The 17,804-nt window shown below is 39.1% G+C and overlaps 1 protein-coding gene across 10 annotated transcripts in view; it reads left to right on the top strand.

Annotated features, from left to right (window-relative positions):
- mib2 (MIB E3 ubiquitin protein ligase 2) overlaps window positions 1-17,804 on the top strand; it is a 246,169-nt gene that overhangs the window by 215,132 nt on the left and 13,233 nt on the right. For all 10 annotated transcript variants that reach the window (XM_068016900.1, XM_068016901.1, XM_068016893.1 and 7 more), the window contains 5 exons: window positions 927-1,081; window positions 6,952-7,078; window positions 11,067-11,291; window positions 12,506-12,684; window positions 16,063-16,238. In XM_068016900.1, coding sequence (XP_067873001.1) covers window positions 927-1,081; window positions 6,952-7,078; window positions 11,067-11,291; window positions 12,506-12,684; window positions 16,063-16,238 — 862 coding nt within the window. The remainder of the gene's footprint in view (window positions 1-926; window positions 1,082-6,951; window positions 7,079-11,066; window positions 11,292-12,505; window positions 12,685-16,062; window positions 16,239-17,804) is intronic.

The raw sequence follows: 17,804 nt of genomic DNA, 5'->3' as shown, positions 1-17,804 counted from the left end.
ACCAGGTGAGAGGGGTCTAGGGGCTCCCCCTCAGCCTTGCCTGGTTTAACCGTAACAGGGTTTAATTTTTAAAAACATCGTGTTTTAGCTCCCCCTTAGTGAATCCTTGTTCACCGCTCTCGAATGGTAAGGCAAAGGAATCAATTCAGACAGGTTTTCTTAGATTTTAAACAAGAAAGGTAGAAATTCATTAATCTTAAACTCTAATCCAGTTATCGACTACAAATATGCGATGCGACTACACTAGCATGAGTATGCGATAAATACATGCAGATAGAGACAGAAAATGTAGAAGGAATAAAAGGGAAAAGTTTGAGGCAGCATCTGGTAGTTACAGTCCTTTAAGTTCAATGTGGAGTCTCTCGTTGCTAGTACGTCTTGCAATTCTTTGAGGCCCAGTTCACGTTTCAACTTGTTCCGTGAGGTCCGGTGGCTTGGGAGAAAGAGAGAGAGAGGCTTCTTTGTTTCAGGTTCCAGTTCAAACGGTCTTCTGCTTTTTTCTCTGGCACAATTCAAAACACCCCAGGTTTCCCAGCAGATTAGGTTTGACCACTTCTGTTTGTGGATTCTGCCATCTTAGCAGTCATCCTGGAATGCGAGCTTCCTCACCATAAATGTCTGGTGATCATAGTCCATTTTGGGTTAAGTGGACCAGGGAATATTCCTTTGTCTCTCCAAGCACTGTCTGTTAGTATGCAAATGTTTTTCCAGCCATGTGTCTGATTTTTAACAAGTCCTTTCTTCACCCCAGCAACAGTTTAAAATCAATGTTCATGTGACAAAATTAATATGCCTCATTTGGCAGGTGGGGGTCTGCATGACATCTGTGTTAAGCTGATGGGAAAGGGTAACCATTGATCTTTGAATCAACTAAACGTGCAAGTTTGGTGAACCTATTCTCAAATCTCGTGTTCTTGTCTTTCCAGGATTCATATGGAGACACCCCTTTGCATGATGGAATTGCAAAAGACTACAGGGACATCATTGAAATCCTGACAGAGGTGCCAAACATTGACTTCACCCAACAAAATAATCGTGGCTTCAACTTGCTTCACCACGCTGCCTTAAAAGGCAATAAACTGTAAGAACCAGCAGAATGACTGATGTATTACAAACTGGTCATGCTAAAAATCCTGCAATTTGCAATGTAGAGAAATTACCAGCACTAATCCTAAAACATTACAGAGCAGGTATTGCAATCCTAGATAGCATCCATTTTGTTCTCTAAGTGTTCCAAATGGCAATTGAGCATTTCAGAACCTGTAAATTCTTCCACATAGTCTGTAAAGATTGTTATGACCAAGTGAGAAAAGGGTCTAGGGGTTCCCTCTCAGCCTTTGCCTGGTTTGACCGTAACAGTGTTTCATTTTTAAAACACCATATTTTTAAGCACCCCCTCTGTGAATTCTTGTTCACTGCTCTCCAATTGTTAGGCAAAGAAATCAATCATACAGATTTTCTTAGATTTAAACAAGAAAGGTGGAAGTTTATTAACCTTAAACTCTAATCGGTTAGCGAATACGCAACACAACCTCGCTAGCATGCATACACGATAAACCCACACACACAGAGATGGAAAAGTAGAAAGAATAAAGGGGAAAAGTTCGAGGCAACAGCTGGGATTTATTTACGGTCCTTTGAGTTCAGTGTCGAGTCTTTGCCAGTAAGTCTTGCGGTTTCGTTGGGGCCCGGTGCACACTTTAAAACTTGTTTCGATGTAAGAGTCTTTTCTCTATTGAGGTTTAAATGACTTCATTGGATCTGGAGATTCGTGAGGGAGAGAGCCAGCCAGGAGAGAGGCTCTGTTCTTCCAAGTTCAGTTGCAATCTCCCAAACTGTGCTGTGAGCAGTTCAAACAAAACCTGGGCCAGCGAGTTAGTCATGTGACTAGCTGTTTTAACAAACTCTTACGTTTGTGGATTCTCCATCTTAGCAGACACCCTGGAATGCTGGCTTTCTTACACATTCAGTGTCTGGTGATCAAAATCCATTTGGGTTAATTGGATCAGGGAGCCATTCTGTTGTCTCCAGGCGCTGTCTCTTAGTATGCAAATGTTTTCCAGCCACTGCTGATCTCTTTAAACAAGTAATTTCTTCATTCCAGCAACAGTTTAAAATTAATGTTCATATGAAATTAATATGCCTCATTCTTGGCAGGTGGGTTCTTCATGACAAGATGCTGTTTAAAATTTAACATCAGTAGTTGCTTGTTATTATAGTCTTTTTAAGCATAGAGATCATTTGTTGGAAATTATTTGTTCAATAAAATTTGTTCTGCAATAATGTGAAAAATTATTTTGAAAATTGCTGTATTGTCTTCACATGGTATTAGTTAGTTTAGTCTGTTTAAAAGCATAGGTAATGCTACCAATAGCCTGAACTACAATTTCAGTGAAGTGTTGAGCGCAGTTTTTTTGGGTCTGTCTTATCCTTCTTACTGTAGATTTCTTCAGTTGTCATTATCACACTCAAGGGCAAGTTCCAGCTCCCCATACTTTCAAGAGTATCTGTGTTCAGCTTAAGATCCAGGCAGGTTTCTAGTAACATGCCTTGTATGCCTGGGCGGCGCAGTGGTTAGCACCGCAGCCTGACAGCTCCAGGGACCCGGGTTCGATTCTGGGTACTGCCTGTGCGGAGTTTGCAAGTTCTCCCTGTGACCGCGTGGGTTTTCGCCGGGTGCTCCGGTTTCCTCCCTCAGCCAAAGATGATAGGTAAATTGGCCGTTGTAAATTGCCCCTAGTGTAGGTAGGTGGTAGGGAATATGGGATTACTGTAGGGTTGGTATAAATGGGTGGTTGTTGGTCGGCACAGACTCGGTGGGCCGAAGGGCCTGTTTCAGTGCTGTATCTCTTAAAAAAAAACAAATAGAAAACCCAGTCTGTTTTAACTTCAAGAATTAACCTGTTGCTTCATAGGATCTATCTTGCCTTCATTGAGCAAATAGAGTGTTACACTACAAAGTAGGTTTTAAATTTAAAACTACTAAATGATTCTGTTTAGCAAAAGATGAACAAAAAATAAGTAACAGTCATGTAATAGACATTGTGGGGTAGATTTTCAACTTGCCATTCTAGTGTGAAGCTTATGTTATGAATCGTCATCCCTAGTATGGATCGTCCACCCGCATTCATTTCAATGGACAGTTTCTATAACGGCTGATCGACCCTCAACGCTAGTTTTATGCATGGGAGGCAGGTTGAAAATATAACCCTCTTTTATTAATACATTATTCTTATCTAGCTCAACAAGTGAAAAAATAATTAAAAGCATTGTAATACTAACACTAGCTAGCCCTTTGTAAATATTATTTATATCACATAGCGTCTCTTGCCTTCATAAAATTCTTGCCCTGCAGGAGTTTATGTTCTAATCTAAACTACTTCTTGGCAACTTCAAACACATTTTAAACATATTTTTAAACTGACTCTTCGATTTTGATCTGAATAGAACACCTCTTTTTATTTCCCAGGAAAGTATTACCAGAAATTCTTGGGTTCGAAATGTCTGTCCACATTATTTTTTTTCTAAAAAAGGAATTGTCAGCCCAATACAGGCTGAACCATTGTTTTACCTCGAGTTATTCCCCCCTCGATCCTGTAACCTGTAATAGGCATGGTACAAGATTAGCTGGCTATTAAAATGCACATAGAGTTTGACTGAAATTGAAGAAATAGCTACCAAACCAAAATTAGACAAAATACTTCATTTTTCTCATGAGCTGCATGCTTTAAAATGACATTAGTTTTTGCCCCTTCTCATTTTATTTTCTTTCAATTGGACCTCTGAACCTCTTGATCCAATGACTATTTTAATTCACTGAAATGTATTAAGGATAATCCATTTCTTGGATTTTTTTTAAATCTGTGTATGGAATGAAAGTACTGTGGATGCTGGAAATATGAAATAAAAGCAGTTAATGATGGAAATACTCAACAAGTCTGGCAGCATCTGTGGAGAGAGAAACAGTTAACATCTGGAGCGTTAACTCTATTTCTCTCTGCACAAATACTGCCAGACCTGCCGAGTATTTCCAGCATTTTCTGTTTTTATTATAGAATAAGAGTGCTGGGTAATAAAAGAAATGGGAAACCAATGTCAGCGTCCACGAGTGACATGACACAGTTTGATTCCTGATTCTGTTGAATTTTAACTCTGCCACAGGAGGCTTCAAGTTGAGATCAGATATACACTACAGAGCAGAAGGGAGAATAGTCATCAAACAGCTCCAAGGAAATCACTGAAGAGCATGATTTGTGTAAGCTTGGGAGCACATTGTCCACTCACCATTTTTTGAGTAAATTTAAGCTGTGGTAACTTGACTGGCGTATAAATCAATTTAATATTGGAAAAAATGCATTGTAGATTTTTTTTGCCATTTATAGTCAATAGATGGTAACTGCCGTAGTTCTATACTTCAAGAAGAAAGCATGGGAAGCAATAAGGGAGTGAGAGATCTAAAGAGAGATGTGTAACTCACAAAATATATTTTTTAATCACAAGCATTTTACAATGGAATTTTTTAACAACAATTATTTCCTAAAAAGTAAAGTGGAATTTGCAATGGACTTGCATTCTTTTTTCAAAAAATATACTTTATTCATAAAATTTGTAAAGCTACATTACATAACAGTTCAAATTTGACACTACATAAAGTGCAATACAGCTCAATTTATTTCATTACATGGCACTCTGAGGTGCCTCACTACACTTGTGTTATATTTACAATATCCATTTACATTTAATGCTAAACATCCTTTGCTGTGTATAGCCCGAGGGGTTTTAAACTGGTTCCAGCCCCTCGGTGTGCAATGACTTACGTTCACCTCATGTTATTTTTTTGATTTTTTTTCAGTTTGTGCATAATCCAATGTCTCCCATTTATCCACTGTTCCCTATGTGGTACCACAGCACAGACGTTGTAGCCCAAGAGGTTAATGTGTGCAGATTGTCTCCGTCAAACATTTAACTGGGCTCAACAACAACTTGTATCAATAAAGTGCCTTTAACGCAGTAAAACGTCTCAAAGCACTTCACAGGAGTGTTATCAAACAAAATTTAACACTGAGCCACTTAAGGAGATCTTAAGGCAGATGGCCAAGAGTTTGGTCAAAGAGGTAGGATTTAAGGAGTATCAAGGTGGAAAGAGAGGCAGATAGATTTAAGGACTGAATTCCAGACCTTAGCGGCCACCAATGGTGGAGCGTTTAAAATTGGGGATGTGCAAGAGGCCAGAATTGGCGGAGTGCAGAAATCTCAGGTTTGTAGGGCTGGAGGAGATTACAGAGAAAGGAAGGGATGAGGCCATGGAGGGATTTCAAAACAAGGATGAGAATATTAAAATCGAGACACTGCTTAACTGGCAGCCGATGCAAATCAGTGAGCACAGAGGTGATGGGTGAACAGGACTTGATGTGGCTTAGGATACGGTCAGCAGAGTTTTGGGTGACCTTAAGTTTCTGGAGGGTGGAAGATCGGAGACTGGCATGGAGTGCATTGGAATAGTCAAGTCTCTAGGTAAGTGTTTCAGCAGCAGATGAGCTGAGGCGTGGGCAGGGACAGATGATAATAGTGTGGAAACGGGGGTCTTGGTGATGTGGATATGTGGCAGGAGGCAAATAAAGGATCAAATACAACGCCAAGGTTGCAAATGGTCTGGTTCAGCCTCACATGGATGCCAGGGAGAGGGATGAAGTCAGTTACTAGGGAGCAGAGTTTGTGGTGGAGACTGAAGACAATGGCCCCTAAATCAGAGGCTTTGGGTCTTCACATAATCTGGGCTGACGCTTCAGTTCAATACTGAGGGAGTACTGCATCGTCAGAGGCATTGTCTTTCAGATCAGATATTAAACTGAGGCTCCATCAGCCTGCTCAGGTGCATGTAAAAGATTCTTCTGGCAGTATTGATAGCATTTATTCCTCAATCAACACCACCTAGAAAGATTAACCAATTATTACTCTCATTTGTTGTTTGTGGGACCTTACAATGCACAAATTGGCTGCCACAGCTTCCTACATAACACAGTGACTTCACGTTAATAGTAGTTTGTTAGCTATGAAGAGCTTTGAGACATCCTGACATTGTATAAGTACAAGTAGTTCAGTCGACTCCAGTATTCTCCCTCGCCCTTCGTTCTGCTTGTGGATAATGATAATTTTGTTTGTCGTCCATGCCATTGGTCATATGGTATGGTTATATAAAATACATTATTGCTTTAATTCACTCCCGTCCTGAAATTGCCATTTTGTTGGATCAGCTGAGAAGCACATAGATCAATTAAAGGGCTTTCCATCTCCTTCACTTTATTTTTAAATCTAACATCGCAAACATTAAAAGTAAAATATGTATTTTTTTAGTGGTGCTAGTGATTGGTGAGTCACAGAACAGTAAGGTGTGCCAAAAAAACTGCACTGTGTTCTCTCCGTTCAGAAAGAACGGTACCATGGTTTCAAGATTTGACTATGTTACAAGGTGCACTGATGCTTATGTATGCATTTGCAAACAATAGTTTAGCAGTTCTTTCGGATAGGATTTTGAAATTCTTTGCATCCTCAGCCTTTTTGGATGTTTAATTTGGCCTGTTGTGTGTGATCTTGGATTTCACAAATTATGCCTTAAGGGTTATATCATTCGCAACAGCTGTTAATGCATAAACATTTACTAGTTGGTCTTGATGGATTAAAGACTTGAACACTGATAAAGAACAAGAAAAAAGTTAATATTTAAAGAAAATAAAATGGGTTTAATTTAAGTTAATTAATCTTTTATAAATGGATTTTGTAATTGTATCAGACATCTCATTCACTTACATAACTCATTTACAACTTTGTCGCTTGGAAGTTGAGCCTTTCATTTGTTAACAATGCTATAGTTATTTCATTTTCTCCTTTGCATTTCCTCTCAATATTATTGCCTGTGTTAGTTTATTCTACATTTCTCCTTCATTTTATCAGAGCCACTGAGAAGATTCTAGCCAGAGCACGGCAGCTGGTAGATGTGAAGAAGGAGGATGGCTTTGCAGCCCTCCATCTTGCTGCTCTCAACAACCACAAAGAAGTAGCTGAAGTGCTGATTAAAGAGGTAGAAATCTACTTTCATTTAATGTTCTTTTAAATGTTTAACCCTTTCTAATACTTGATTTTATGAAATAAAATTAGAGAAGTATGCCAAACCAAAGATGTCTCTTTGTTCATAACATTACTGGAATACAAAATGTTGGGAACTAGGTAGAATATATGCTACTGGTGACATAATTTGAGTGCTGAGTACTGATTTTTCTTCCTAATGTGCAGAGTCAGCTTAAAAGTGGAATTCTGTTAGTTATAACTAGTCAAGTGGTTTATTAACCAGCTCCTGTGTTCACTTGTATAGGTGTGGGTTTATGTGTATGTAATCCTAACTCTCTGTTAGCAAATTACTCACAATAGCCTGATGCACTTTATGCAAATTGTTACGAGGTCCTAATTTTTTTCTGTTCTTACTCCCTTATCTTTTTTCTGTGTCTCTGTGCTATTTCAGTTCCACTTATTGTACATTGTCCTACCTGTATTACTTTACTCTGATCCGGATTAAATTTTTTTGCCTTGTATCTGTCCTGTTGCACACCTATAGTAAATCTTAAGCTGCATCCTTTGCCTTTGTGGTTCATCCTATTTTTGTGTCATCAGTAAATTTAAGCAGCTTATAGTTGGTTTCAGTATCCAGATAATTTATGTAGCTTAGTAAAAAAAAAAAGGAGTCCATTTACCACTTACCACTACCACCATCACCCTCTTCCCCGCCACCCCCCCCCCCCCCCCCCCCCCCATTCTGACATGACTTCTCACAATTTTCGACTGCTTTATATTGTAGCCAGAGTCTTGGGTGAGCAGGCTAACAGTGCAGGCTGCCGGCCTAGAGCATAGTTACTGGCCCCAAGATAACAGCAAGAATTCTCATAGCTTTTAGCTTAGTGTTTGGTATAACCAGATGCCGCCATATCATTACATTTGTAGGAGAACAAAAACTGAGCATTGCCTGAAAGAGTTAATCTATTTTCAGTGAGGACTGTTTTGTTTGGGATTAAAGTCTATTCTTATCCGAGAGTTCAACAACAACATAAAAATTAATCGCAGGCACAACCAGAATCATCCCTTTGACTTTGTCATATTTTCCATTCAGCTGTCGACACATTTCTGTACATCTTAAATGTTCTTCATTTGACAAACAGGACATTGCACAACAGCACTCTCTATATGTTAGAATATCAGGATACTTTGTTTAATCAGACATCACGTGATGTTAACAATCCAAAGCATTTCCAAAGATTATCCAAGCCACAGTTGTTTTCTAGACATACTGTTGCCTCACAATGTTCTTAATTACAAGGCAAGATTTTCAATTTCTCAAAGATTAGATGTTCCCTTTCAGAAAATGTATTTTTTATGTTTGATCATTTGAACAGCTATAGTTATATCTAATAAAAGTCAGACAATGTATGTTAATTGAAGGCTATTGGAATAGTTGCTGTGTGGTTTCCTTTTTGGAGTGTGGCCATAACATCATTCATTGTTTCTATATTTCATCTGGTAATAAAGATATCCCTTTTTGTGTGTCGTGGCTGCTTTTGTCATATGCTAAAATATGGTAATTTCACCTATTATTGCAAATGCAGGTCTGTGGATGCTGATGGGAAGGCACAGAACACCTCTTGGGCACTGTGCTTAGCCTGTCTGACATCTGTCTGTAGGTCATGAGCTTAGAGGTTTTCCACTGGGAGACCTATTCATGTCACTGGTGATGGTGGGGACAAAAAAATGTACAAGTGGAACAAATGCTGAAGAAAGCCTCAGTGCCAGCAAGAAAACCTTCAAATAATCATCTACTTGAGTTTACTGCCCTTAGCAAATGTGGATGCTAGCTTTCCTTGGGATGGGTTAGACCTGGTGCGCTATATTGCTTGCATTGTAGAATCTAGAATGCAAGACATTCCTGACTGTAAAATATACTAATGTCAAAAATAGATTGATATCAGTTGCAGCTCAGTGGGTCAGGCAGCATTTGTGGAAAGAGAAACAGAGTTAACGTTTCAGGTTTCATCCACTTGTACTTGAATTGGAAATGCCCAATGCTTTTAATTTTCGGAGCACAAGTACATTTCAATGAACTTGGCTCTTTGATCAGCCTTGTCTATGTGAGCATGCATCTCTTAATGCTAAACTCTGTATTTCAAAAATAATTGCAATCTGCAGAATTTGTCAAGTGTGTTATTTTCAGGAAATATTGTTAAGTGGCTGAAAGCCCAGAGGAGTAATTGTGATCTGGTACCTGTGTTCCTTTTCTGACTTGTTTTTGCATCAAATCTAATGGTAGTGTATCTTTATAAAGCACCACCTCAGGGAGGTTGGTAGGGAGGAAAGCGCAACATGACTTATAAAATTTGCTGTTTTGTGCACCTGTTTTGTAATAAATTCTAAAGCTGTGGACTGTAAATAGACAGTTTCCTTTACTATGATGATGCATGAAATATGAGTTGGGATGAGCAATTTGAATAACACTTAGGATTCAGAAGGATCTAACCTTGGATTTTCTGCATTTGGGACTGTCCAGATGGACTGCAATGATTTTCTAGTCTGGTACATCTCTGGTTTCAAACTGATTTTTTTTTTAAAGGGGCAGATGAATGTTTGCAGTTTTTAGATATTTTGACCGATTCATTTTCCTTTTAAATCCAAACTCTTTTATAATTCATGAAATGCAAATTTCCAATAACATGCCAGCCAACACTGACATTTAGAAAGACATGACTTTGAACCTTATTTTTAAAAAGCAATTCATAATTAGCCTGGGTCATCACTGTGTCCCGTTATAACAAGCTCTCAGTATCGTTATATTGCACTTTGTACAATAAAGTGAAAAATTGTGTCGAACAGGCTTAGTTGCTGAAGTGTTACTTCAATCCACATGCTGTTAGTTATTTCCCAGAAAGCAGCACTGCTTTCAGCTGGCTACTGGTGTTGTTCTAAAGCTGCTGCGTTATATACCGAATGCTGCCACTACTCACCAGTACACCTCCTTATAAATACATACAATTCATCAGTAACTTTCTTCCATCTCCATATCAGTTACCTTTAGTCATAATTAAACTCCACTTAATCTCTGCTGATTTCATTCCACAGTCACCCATTCCATTCGCACCTTCAGTGCACGCAACCACCATTATTCCTCATTGTGCAATAGCTGAATCCTATCACATGATGTAGTGGGGCTAGAATGTGGGGTTTGAAGCTCATTGAGGTTGGACTAGGACACCAAGCTTGCATTCCATTAGTGGTTCTTTTGTGTCTTTTGTTTTGCCCTTTCATAACTCTCCGATCTACAAAAGCTTGAATACTGCTGCCATAGGTCATTCTAACATCTCTCAGTCTCCTGGGCAGGATTTAAGAAAAAGCTGGTCACCGAATGGTTTTTCAACTGCAGTCTACACCCTTCTCTCTATCACAGTCCTCCATGTCTCTTGATATTTCGTATTATTACTATGGCCATTGCACTTCTGGATCTACTTTTCTTCACAAACTGTCTGCCCTCCTATTTGCTTTTCCTCTTCCTTGCATCCTCACTGTTTTAGACACAGTGTGGTGTCTCTTAATCCAACTTAATTTTTCTCAGGATCTAAAAATTGTGGAACTCTTTATTTCCCTCACTTTTTTCTACTGCAGCCTGCAGGCTTTTCAAACCAAGCTTCTGACATCCAAAGACTGCTTCCTGATTAACTACACCCTTTTTATAAGAGGAACAAAAGTTTATTTTCTGATCTCTATTCTTTTTTTGGACTTTCTTTTAAGACTACCTTCTAATTCTGTGTCCATAGTCTCGGTGAAATAGTCTGCTTCCATCTTTGCCTGTCAGCATGTGAAATGGGGCTTTTAAATTATCTACAGATAGAACAAGATACCAAGTTTATGCCCAATCTGGTCCAGGATAGTTGCAAGCTATAACTTAGCAAATCAGCATAAGAGACATTACTGCATAATTTTAAATTGACAAAGACTGCATGACTGCAAAGTCGATCATCTTTTCCTCTCCACAGGGTCGGTGTGAGATTAACGTTCGGAATAATCGGAACCAGACTCCTTTGCAGCTTTCAGTTACCCAGGGCCACACTGATATGGTCCAGCTCTTGGTCACTGAAGGCTGTGATGTGAACGCAGAGGATGAAGATGGTGACACTGCTATGCACGTGGCACTCTGTCGTCAGGAGCTGGCAACCACCATGGCATCGAGAGAAGGCGAAGCAAGCTCGTTGTATACAAATGTAGGTTTAAAAAAGTCCAAAATATGAGAAACTTTGTCAATGCCTATAATAGAAATGTATATATTTTAAAATATTCTTATGCATTTCATTATATCCTGGTGGTAACACAAAATATTTGAAATCTGTTCATGTATGTTAAATGCAAAAAGCATTTTCTGTCTGGTTTATTATTAAAAATGAATTGTATAATTGTTTCTGAAATAACCAACCTGAACCATTGAGATGATACGCTCGCTTTTCAGTATTATAACTCAAGTTTAATTTACTTGTAAAATTATACATTTTGCTTCATAGGAAAAAGTAGAGCTTCTAAGTGGGATGTTATTCTGCCTCCTACTTCTCTGCTATTTTGAACACAGTGAAATAAGATGTAAAATAAAGGGCCTGCCTTTTCCAGCCACAGACTTAAGTGACACAATTTTTATAAATATTAATGTTAGATATTTTGTAATAATGTGCAATTTAGATGCACTGCCATTTTCCCTTATTAGGTGTGATTTTGCTGCAGCTGTTAGTTAGACTTGCCCTGGCACCCTTCAGCTGAAAAATATTTTGCCCTGTAAATTGCAGAAAGTGCGAGCTGATAAGGTGCAGCAAGGGAAACAGGGCATCTGGGACCTAAGTGACCAGGCAACCAACAGGGTATCTCCTTAACTGATGAGATTTAAGGATTGAGAAATAAACAGCAGAAGGACTGAGAAGGAGGGTGAATTAAAGGGAATGAATTCAATGTCAAATCAGGCACTGGAAAAGGAAGATTGAATTGACAGAGAGAAAAAGAAACAAAAAGAAAATGTTTTTAAAAAAAGTAAAATTTTAAAATTTAACCTTTGAAAAATCTTCAACACCAATTAATACCTGAAGGAATGAGCTTTCACGTTTAAAATAGTTAATTTTCAATGCCAGAGAGGTTCATTGGCAGTAATTAACAATTATCAATTTATTAAAAGACTTGCATTACCACATAAATACAGCAACTTTACAACTTTCAATGGTGAGGCAGACAGCGAAATGCCAATTTTGTGAAGCTAACGCAGACAGAAACTTTGGATATTGTCACTTAACTACACATCTGCTCCTCGCCTGAAGTTGCTGTACCATATAAGCATAAATAACAGTGTGCGTCATTAGCCTCTCTGTTGTTTTGACAGCAAAATCTGCCGCATTATCTTAGTTTAAGCCCTCATCACTTATTTTGTTTCTTTGTTCCTTAGTTGCAGACTTCTGGGTTATTGGGATCTACAGACCTGAATGTGGGTACTGCTATTGCCTGCTTCCTGGCCCAGGATGGAGCAGATATTAACTACACGAACTACAAGGGCAAAACACCACTGGATCTGGTCGCACATGGCAGGATAATACAGATGGTCAAGAGTTTTGCAGAAAAATTCAGGTAAAATAGCAATATCTAATAACCATGTCATTTCATAGAATTATAGAAAATTTACGACACAAAGAAAGCCATTCAGCCCATCATGTACATGTCCGTTTGATGAAGAGCTGCCCACTTCGCGTACCATTTACTCCCAAGATAATTATTTTGGTTTTGATTACATTCTGCCATTAACACAGACATTAAAAACACACGTTGCATTAACCTCATTATACACCATGAGAAAGGGAAGGTGAGCAGGCCTTGGCTTTAGCCTCGCGCTGCCAGTTTGAGCCAGTTATTAGCATACAACTGGACTTTAATGACACCATGCTTTAAATCACAATGAACCAGCCTTGTTAGATTTTTTTTCCCTGCCGCATCACACCCCATAGTGTTATCCCCTCCCCTCCAAATGACACTGACTCGTGCTGAGCTCAGATGGTTAATGGGAGCAGTTGCCGTCTGCATGTCTGCGCTGCAGGGGTGGGCCGGGGGATGGGTGGGGAATGGTTTCTGCTTATGGTTGTGACTTCTTGTGGACAGGATTGGACTCAGCTGTGATGCCTCTGCAGTCAAATAGGTTGCTAACACATGAAGAATGGACACTAGGATAAGGTACAGATGATGCACAACAGCTGGGGAACTGTACCCAAACTTAAGTCAGCACTATTGGCACCAGATGTTAGTGGGAAGAAACAAAAAATTATTGTTACCCTGACAATGTAATGGTTTTATTCATGGGAATAAATTTTCATAACAATCTGAGAAATTATTCATTTGTTGTTGATATATTAATTTAAAACTTCAGGGTTCTTCACTTTTTTCTATGCCCTGTTTTGCACTTTATTTTAAAGCTACCAACATCACAATTGGTTCATTTGCCTGTATCAATTGTATCAATTTTACTAACAAAAACACTCCAGGCTATGCTGTTTCTGTCAGTGGCTGGGGTTTAGACAAGGCTGCGGGTTTAATTAAATCTGTGATTGTATTTTATACATTGTTAGAATTGACCTGCCATGGCAGCCTCCACCCATTGCAGAGGAATCGGGATGTTCTGCTGTTGGGACTCTAATATAGAATTGACTGGGGATATGTTTCAACTCCAGCGTTAGCCTTTACAAAACTTACAATAAATATTACTGACCCAATAATAGTGTTTGCATGTTTGTGTGTGTGTGTTCAAAAGCTGTCATGGTGCTCATCATAAGTCAGAGGATAAGACAGAAACATTATACCACATCAAGTCTTATTCTCCTAGCATGTGTGTTCCTTTGAGGCTACAAAGTCTACTTGCCATTAAGTAAACACAGGGTGAGTTCATGCCATGTCTTTGAGACTGCAGACATCCTACCTTTGCTTTTTGTTTTCCTAAAGAGTTATTTAGATTCTTTATACATTTCTTCAAAGTGTGGTGGGCAGGAAATGCACTCCAACCAAACTGGTGTAAGTTTTCTGATTGTAATGCTGAAATAATCCAGTTATAGCAAAGGATTTCCCTCGCTGTTACAATTGGAAAGCCTAAACCATTGTTTTTGGTAATATTACAAGTGTTAAGACCAAGGCGGGAGTAATGCACTGTTAATTCAGTCCCACTGCTGCACAGGTCACAGCATATTAGTAAAGTTTCCCACCTACTGGAAAAATGGCCAAATTAATCACTTTATTTATTATCAGAATAAAGCACGCCAAACTAGGTTTCTTTAAATAACAACAAAATTAAGTATTTATTAATAAACCAAGTTTTAAATGATAATGAGATAAATCTATATGTATGAAAATATTTTATAACTCCTTAATCTTCCTAACCCTCATTCGCACACATACAATCAACTATCAGCAGTTAACAGGGAAAAACAAATATATTGACTTTAAAACAGATTCTTCGGAATAATGAAATAACTGGGTTGTAACTTCTGGTAGTATATTTCCGGATCAGTGAGGTGTCCCAGAGTTGAATAGTCAGATGCCATTCGAAGTCTCCAGGTGAAATTAATGAACAGTCTGTGTTGGGTAGGCATTCAAGGCAGTTCCTCTGCAGCAGGCATCACACAGATCTTTCAGCAACAGGTATATTTAAATTTTAAAGTTGCAGTCTAACAGTAGAAACTTTGTTGAGATTTCAGGATCTCTCCAAAAACACAAAAACAGAAATCACTCTTGAGGCAGAGATTTTTAAGAGACTGGAGACGATATGAATTGTGCTACCTTCAACAATGCAGCTTTCTTTCAGCAAAGTAGTGTTTCTCCACAGAATGTAGCAACTCCTCTTTTCCTGGGTTTTTTCCTCTCTTCAGGCATAAACAGCAACGAGGGTATTAGCTCCCATACGTTAGATTTGCAACTCCTTCGAAGTTCTTTTAACTTTATGGATAAATGAGAATTTTACTTGATACAGGAATTATTTTTTCAAGAGAGAATTTTCTGGGCTGTATTCTGGCCAGTCTCCAGCAGTAACTGAACAACCCAAAAGTGAAACTAGTTTTTCCACAACAACCTAGCTACAAGATAGCTGTAAAACCTTCTGGTTGCTTGGATACAAATTCTCTTGCAGCCTGCACTTTTCAAATACCAACAATTCTCTGCAATCACTGTTCACAGTCCCTTTTCTCAGTCTTAAAGGCACACAGACCTCTTAGTTTAAGAACTCTTATGGCACAAGCAAATCTCCCATGATACTTCTCACAGTAAATCAGAGGATGCAGCATTTTTTAACCACTAAACTATTAGAGCTACATAATACACTGCATTATCCTTTTGTTGAAGGAAAAGTATATCTTTTTCAACATCTAATGAGAAGTAAACAGTGGCTATTTAAGCTGACGTTCAGCATCTTGGCTTTGTTTTCAAATAAATTGACTAAGAGGCAGACATTGTAGCTCTAGGACATTGTGTTTGGAGTTTCTGCTGTAGATTCCAAATGCTACATTGATTTCTACTTTTTTCATAAATGTAATCTGGAAATTTTTATTGGTTTATGATGTCTGGAGTGTGATGAACAAGATGTGTGTGCATATGTAAAGTTTTTATAATGAGTTTTACATAAACACATCTTCTGTTGTATGTTGTGATTTGTAAAGCGTTATTCCTTACTCGTCCAACTCTCTCACTCTACAGTCGTCAAAGGTTGAATTTCACAGTAGGTGACCATTCAAATCAGCCATTATGAGCCATGCCACCAGGTGGAGTGCTGCAAAGTGGTGGGCACACTTGGTGTAGTCTTATGGCTGATATTATAAGTTACATGATTGTCCTGAAGAATTTGTTGGCTCCCTGACATGATTGTGCAGTGCGAGTACTCATATGTTAAACCTAAGGGAAAATTGGCAGGAGTGAGATTTTGTTTAAAATTCTCTAAGAAAGGTCCTTTAATCCTTCTGTCGCTGTATATTCCAGGGGATCACAGCTGCAGCCAGCAGGGCCAACAGTTCTGCGGCGAGTCAACACAACTCCAAATACTATGACAAATCTTTTACTGCCATCGACAGCAGGTCCTGCTGAGTGTCTGGTGTGTTCGGAGCTGTCCCTATTGGTTCAATTTTCACCCTGTCAACACATTGTAGTATGTGAAGGTACAGTATGCAATCTCTAACTGTGAACTACAAACAAACTGTGTCTGTTTAGATGTACTGTTGGTCACTAACAACATCCTCATAGTAAGTAGAGTCTTTATTTACTATGGAACTAATTATTTAGCTATCAAAGAGAATAGGGTCAATGCTAGGAACTAATTTTAACCATAATAGCCCAACTTAGCTCATTTTGCTAAAAATGAAGTGGAGGGGTATTTGTCTTCAACAGTAATGAAATGGTACTGAAATCACAAAGGTGTAGCTATCAAACACAATTTGTAAGAATGGGATTTTGTTGACAGCAATTAAAAAGGAGCAGCCAATCACATTGCCCCTGCAATGATACTTCAGTGCTCTCCAGCAGTCACTTGATCACTATAAACAATACTCCAACAGATTAAAAAAAACATTAAGCAACTGAATCCTGCAAGCATTGGAAAGTACAGGTAATGGAGTCACACAAGCACAGGTATGCAAATTGTGCTAGTTTTTCACTGAGTCAACAATGCTTCCAGCTCTCTGAGACTTGAGAGGAAGTCTGGAAATGGGTGGACAAATTAAAGGAAAACACAAAGGTACAACAAAAATATTACTTTAGAGGCTAGGAATCCTGAGGCGAGTAACTCACCTCCTGACTCCCCAAAGCCTGTCCACCATCTACAAGGCACAAGTCAGTAGTGTGATGGAATACTCTCCACTTGCCTGGATGGGTGCAGCTCCAACAACACTCAAGAAGCTCGACACCATCCAGGACAAAGCCCGCTTGATTGGCACCCCATCCACAAACATTCACTCCCTCCACCATTGATGCACAGTGGCAGCAGTGTGTACCATCTACAAGATGCACTGCAGCAATGCACCAAGGCTCCTTAGACAGCACCTTCCAAACCCGCGACCTCTACCAACTAGAAGGACAAGGGCAGCAAATGCATGGGAACACCACCAACTGCAAGTTCCCTTCCAAGTCACACATCATCGTGACTTGGAACTATATCGCTGGGTCAAAATCCTGGAACTCCCTTCCTAACAGCACTGTGGGTGTATCTACCCCACATGCACTGCAGCGGTTCAAGAAGGCAGCTCACCACCATCTTCTCAAGGGCAATTGGGGATGTGCAATAAATGCTGGCCCAGCCAGCGACGCCCAAATCCCATGAATGAATTTTTAAAAAAAACTTCAAAGTAACAGCCCAGGGGACGTATGAACACGAAAGAAAGGAATAAATCTAAAAGTTATATGCAAAGTGCTATGTAGCAAGTGAGATATTCAAAGTGAAATAGCATGGTCATGAAAGATGCATTATACCTGCTACGATGGGAGAGAGAACGTACTGCAGAAAGGAACGTTAGTGGATGAAATCACCATGCTGTTGTCTCATCTCTTACATTTTAAGGTGCAACTAAGACATTATAAAAGGGCAGAGTATGCAACAGGTCCGGGAGCCTGAAATCTTAAGGAGCTCACTTCGTATGGGGGAGCTATATTTAATTTGTTGATCTGTTTTTCCCCTCCTATTAACGGTTTGAGGCAAGACTTCTACCTTCCTGTGGTAAGAGTCATTATCT

This window comes from Heterodontus francisci, chromosome 37 (genome assembly GCF_036365525.1).
Source record: "Heterodontus francisci isolate sHetFra1 chromosome 37, sHetFra1.hap1, whole genome shotgun sequence".
Taxonomy (NCBI): Eukaryota; Metazoa; Chordata; class Chondrichthyes; order Heterodontiformes; family Heterodontidae; genus Heterodontus; species Heterodontus francisci.
Note: the sequence above shows the minus strand (reverse complement) of the source record. Positions and strands in the feature narration are given on the sequence as shown.